The sequence below is a fragment of the Aplysia californica genome, unplaced genomic scaffold (genome assembly GCF_000002075.1).
Source record: "Aplysia californica isolate F4 #8 unplaced genomic scaffold, AplCal3.0 scaffold00829, whole genome shotgun sequence".
Lineage (NCBI taxonomy): Eukaryota > Metazoa > Mollusca > Gastropoda > Aplysiida > Aplysiidae > Aplysia > Aplysia californica.
This window is the reverse complement of record NW_004798099.1, coordinates 295,227-300,009: the sequence shown is the minus strand read 5'-3', so window position 1 is coordinate 300,009 and position 4,783 is coordinate 295,227. Positions and strand designations below refer to the sequence as shown.

General features: G+C 40.8%; 1 protein-coding gene across 1 annotated transcript in view; it reads left to right on the top strand.

Moving 5' to 3' along the window:
• The window catches only part of LOC101845656 (DIS3-like exonuclease 2), a gene marked incomplete in the record, with an annotated part of 18,857 nt that extends 14,337 nt beyond the window's left edge, over positions 1 to 4,520 (top strand). Inside the window, 5 exon segments of the mRNA XM_013088902.2 lie at positions 46 to 193; positions 1,161 to 1,291; positions 2,074 to 2,178; positions 2,988 to 3,155; positions 3,728 to 4,520. Of these exon segments, the coding sequence (XP_012944356.1) occupies positions 46 to 193; positions 1,161 to 1,291; positions 2,074 to 2,178; positions 2,988 to 3,155; positions 3,728 to 3,778 (603 nt within the window).
• Between the last annotated feature and the right edge of the window lie 263 nt (positions 4,521 to 4,783).

The window sequence follows — 4,783 nt, the reverse complement described above, 5'->3', positions numbered from 1 at the left end:
ACACACACACACACACCATAAGCATGTTTCCGTCTCCCCCCACAGCACGCCAAGTACTTCTGTGCTGGCTGCATCGCGGACGAGTCTCTGTACCACCACTACGCCCTCAACGTGCCGCTGTACACACACTTCACCTCTCCCATCAGACGCTACCCTGACATCATGGTGCACCGGCTGCTGGCCGCCGCTCTCGGTAACTACTGGCTCATTTTGGTTTTATTACAGTTTTAGTTTTAACTCTTTATCTCCATGGGGGGTTGTTGTTTTTGTTGTTGTTGTTGTTGTTGTTGTTGTTGTTGTTGTTGTTGTTGTTGTTGTTGTTGTTGTTTTCAAATCCCTTTAGCTGCGAGCATTTCGCTCTTGGCAGCGCAATGCCTCCCTCAAGTAACCACATGTCCTTGTCATCTGGTCAACGCCAGAGTAGAGCAGGCTTTGTAAGTCTGTAGGTGTGTGTAGGAGCCTGCGTCGAAGAACTGCCAGGTTTGGGCAGTGACGGAGAAGATGTTCAACGGTCTCCTCATGGTAGTCACAGTGTCTGCAATGGGGTTCCCGCATGGGGTTGATTCTGTTTATGTGCTTGTTGGTGTGTAAGTGTCCTGTGGGGGTAAGCCCACTATGCCGGGGCCCTATTTTGGTACGGGATCTTAAATTGACGCATAAGTCACTAAACTATTCTTTAAATTAAAAAAGTGAACCCATTTCAATACTTGTTCATCTAATGAATGATCCCCTGGCAAAAGAGATTTGTTAATGGCTATTGCCAAAAAGTATTTGATGTGGAAGTCGTCACAAAGGACTTTGGCCGATCCACTGTCAGTTCTGACCCCGAGCTGCTGGGAGTGGCTGGCCGGAGATAAAGAAGTCATTTTTGTGGTAGTTTTATCTTTAGTTTTAGTCTTAGTTTTATTTTAGTTTACTTTTAGTTTAGCTTTGTTTTAGCTTTGAATTCAGTTTTAGTTTAGTTTATTTTTATGTTTGGATTTTGTTTTATTTTTAGTTTTAATTTCAGTTTCTGTGTTTGTAAGAGTTTTACGGCACTTACATCACACTCTTGTTTCACCCTTGACCCCCCCCCCCCCCCCAGTTCACATCTGACCTTTTGTTTCACCTCTGACCCTCCAGTTCACCTCTGACCTCTTGTTTCACCTCTGACCCCCCAGGTTACTGCCCTCCCCCGGCCAGAATCAAGGAACTGTTCCAGAAACAGGCGGAGCTTTGCAACGACAAGAAGCAGAACGCCAAGATGTGCTCCGACCGCAGTAGTGAGATGTACTTCTCCATCTTTGTCAAGGTAATCTCAATAATGTTTTGGGCACTGCCCTTATCTTGTTCTTATAGATGATTTATGAGCAAATCTAAGTCATTGTGATGTCGATTTAACATTTAGTAATGTTTATTAACAGAAATATGAATGACAATGTAATGCCTATCTGCCAGCACTTCCTCCACAGGCTGATCTATTGTACAAAATCCATAAGAAACAATCAAATCCCATCAAATGAACCAAAGAACATGAACAATTCGACACTAGCACTAGGCTAGAATGACTACTAAAACATCCGGTATAGGACGTGTAAACTGTAATCTACGTCTGATGACTACTGATGAATCTTTATCCCCCCCCCCACCCCCCCCCCCTATATATCAGCATCATTCTCTTTTCCTTATGTAGAAGTATAATTTTCTGTTTCTTTCCCCAAATATATCCAGATGATTCTATTTTCCTCTTATAAATGTATAGTTCTCTATTTTTTTTCCATTTATGTATCAAGTAACAGTATCATTCTGTTTTCCTCATGTAGAAGTATAATTCTCTGTTTTTGTCCCTAAAATACCAAGATGATATTCTTTTCCTCTTATAGATATGTATAATTCTCTGTTTCTTTTCCTCTCATAGATATGTATAATTCTCTGTTTCTTTTCCTCTTATAGATATGTATAATTCTCTGTTTCTTTTCCTTCTCATATCTAGATCATTCTCTTTGTGTTCTTCAAGCGCTGTTAAAACTTGTAAATAAAATTGAACTAAAACTAAAAAATCCATACACTTACCCTTTTTTTTTTCCTTTTTAGGAGGCTGGCCCCCTGGAGGAGATGGGGATGGTGATGGGCGTTCTGGACAAGTCTTTCGACGTTCTCATCCTGAGGCTGGGGGTCACCAAGCGAGTCTACTTAGATGTGAGTGGATGTCTGCACTTCTCTACGGTTTATCTACGTTTTTTTCCTTCTTCATGCTTGAGATATAGATCGCATTTCTCTACGTTTATCTATTCTTTTTGCTTCTTTCTTCATGCTTGAGATATAGATGGCATGGAGCAGAAACCATCTGTCTGGAGATTTACTTTCTACTTTGGAAACTCTACTTTTCTCATTGGAAACTATATTTTCTACAATGGAAACTCTACTTTTCTCATTGGAAACTATATTTTCTACAATGGAAACTCTACTTTTCTCATTGGAAACTATATTTTCTACAATGGAAACTCTACTTTTTACTTTGGAAACTACTTTTTACTATACTTTTTACTTTGGAAACCATACCTTCCACTATACTTTCTACTTTGGAAACTATACTTTTTACTTTGGAAACCATACCTTCCACTATACTTTCTACTTTGGAAACTATACTTTTTACTTTGGAAACCATACCTTCCACTATACTTTCTACTTTGGAAACTACTTTTTATTGTACTTTTTGCAATGGAAATATACCTTTTACGATACTTTTTACTGTGGAAACTATACCTTCCACTATATTTTCTACAATGGAAACTATACCTTTTACTATACTTTTTACTATGGAAACTATACTTTTTGCAATGGAAACTATACCTTTTACTATGCTTTTTACTGTGGACACTACTTTTTACTGTGGAAACTACACCTTCCACTATATTTTCTCTTCCACTATATTTTCTACAATGGAAACTATACTTTGTACTAGATCTATACTTTTTGCAAAGGAAACTAAATCTGTGTGTTCCCAGAAACTGCCATTGATGAAGTCCAAGTTCCGTAAGAACAAGAAATGTCCTGAGCTGCTGATTGAGTGGGCGGCCGATGAGTCATGTGACCACCGGACCAGGCATCTCATTACCGTGTTCACCGTGGTCGACTGTTATATCTATGCTGAGAACACTCCGCTCATGTGGTCGGTGAGTGGTTGTTGTTGTTGTTGTTGTTGTTGTTGTTGTTGTTGTTGTTGTTATTGTTGCTGTTGTTGTTGCTGTTGTTGTTGTTGTTGTTGTTGTTGTTGATCGCATTACTGTGTTCACCGTGGTCGACTGCTACGTCTACGCTGAGAATCGTCCTCCCATGTGGTCGGTGAGTGAAGTAACACAGCCGGTGGTCAGTGAATGGGAGCGCCTCGTTGGTACATTTTGTTGTTTTTATTGTTATTAGTGTTGTTGTTGTTGTTGAAAAATTCAGTCCTTCAAATTCTTCTATTTTGCTTAAGAAACTTTGTCCTCTGTGCGTGTATGGGACGTTGTCTGACATTGAATGATGGGCTAGTAATATTATAATAATAATGATGATTATTGTATTATTATCTTATTATCTGTATTATTATTATTGTTTTTAATTTTAGACTGTTATTATTATTAGTATTATTATTATATTAGATTATTATTATTATTATTATTATTATTTCATTATCATTATTGATATTATTGTAGTTATTATTTTATCTTCTGTCTCTCAAGGTTGTCTATTTTGTTATCCACAGTGTGTGATCCGAAGACCCAAGGCAGAGATCAAGAGAGTGTCGCGGGAATGATGGATTTGTCTGGTGTAGTAGAGGGATAGAGAGGGAGGGAGAGGGAGGGAGGCAGAGATCAAGAGAGTATAGCACGACTGATGGATTTGTCTGGTGTAGTAGAGGGATAGAGAGGGAGGGAGAGGGAGAGAGGCAGAGATCAAGAGAGTGTCGCGCGACTGATGGATTTGTCTGGTGTAGTGTGGTGGTCAAGAGGGAGAGGGAGGGAGGGAGAGAGAGAGAGTTTGTCGCGGGACTGATGGCTTTGTTTGGTGTAGTAGAGGGATAGAGAGGGAGGGAGAGGGAAAGAGAGAGTGAGAGAGAGAGAGAGAGAAAGAGAGTGTCACGCGACTGATGGCTTTGTCTGGTGTAGTGTAGTGGTCTAGAGGGAGAGGGAGAGAGAGAGGGAGAGAGAGAGAGAGAGAGAGAAAACTGTGGAAAGGGAAGATATCACTTGGCAGTTCCTTTTTCATACCCTGAAGTCACTCGGTCGTCTCTGAAGTCACTCGGTCGTCTCTGAAGTCACTCGGTCGTCTCTGAAGTCACTCGGTCGTCTCTGTGTCTATTGCTAGTCATTAGAAGGAATGTTGGAGAGGGGTAGAAGGAGATAGCGAGAAGGAAGAAAAAGATATATAAAGGAGTGGGAGAGAGAGTGAAAAGGGGACAGAGGTATGTTTAGTTGGGGAAGTGAGAGGAAAGGAGAGAGGGTTTTAAAGAGAGTGAGAGAGGACGAGAGAGAGAGAATGAGAGAGAGGAAAGGAAAGAGAAAGAGAGAGAGAGAGAGTCAATCCATGGTATGGGCATTGTAAAGTGAACACTGTTTTGCCCAAACCCAATATTTTTGTTCAAGAGATGAAAACTTTGGATATCAAGGAGAGCCAGTGTTGAAGTGGTCAGGTCCTCCGGTGACATCATCTCATCTGTGGCTTGTGCTCAACTGTGTGGTACTCTGTGGGTGGTTGGTGGGTGCTCGGGTGGGGTTTGCTCCCTCTTTATCTCTCCTGTCTAACGTCCTTATCTCTCCTC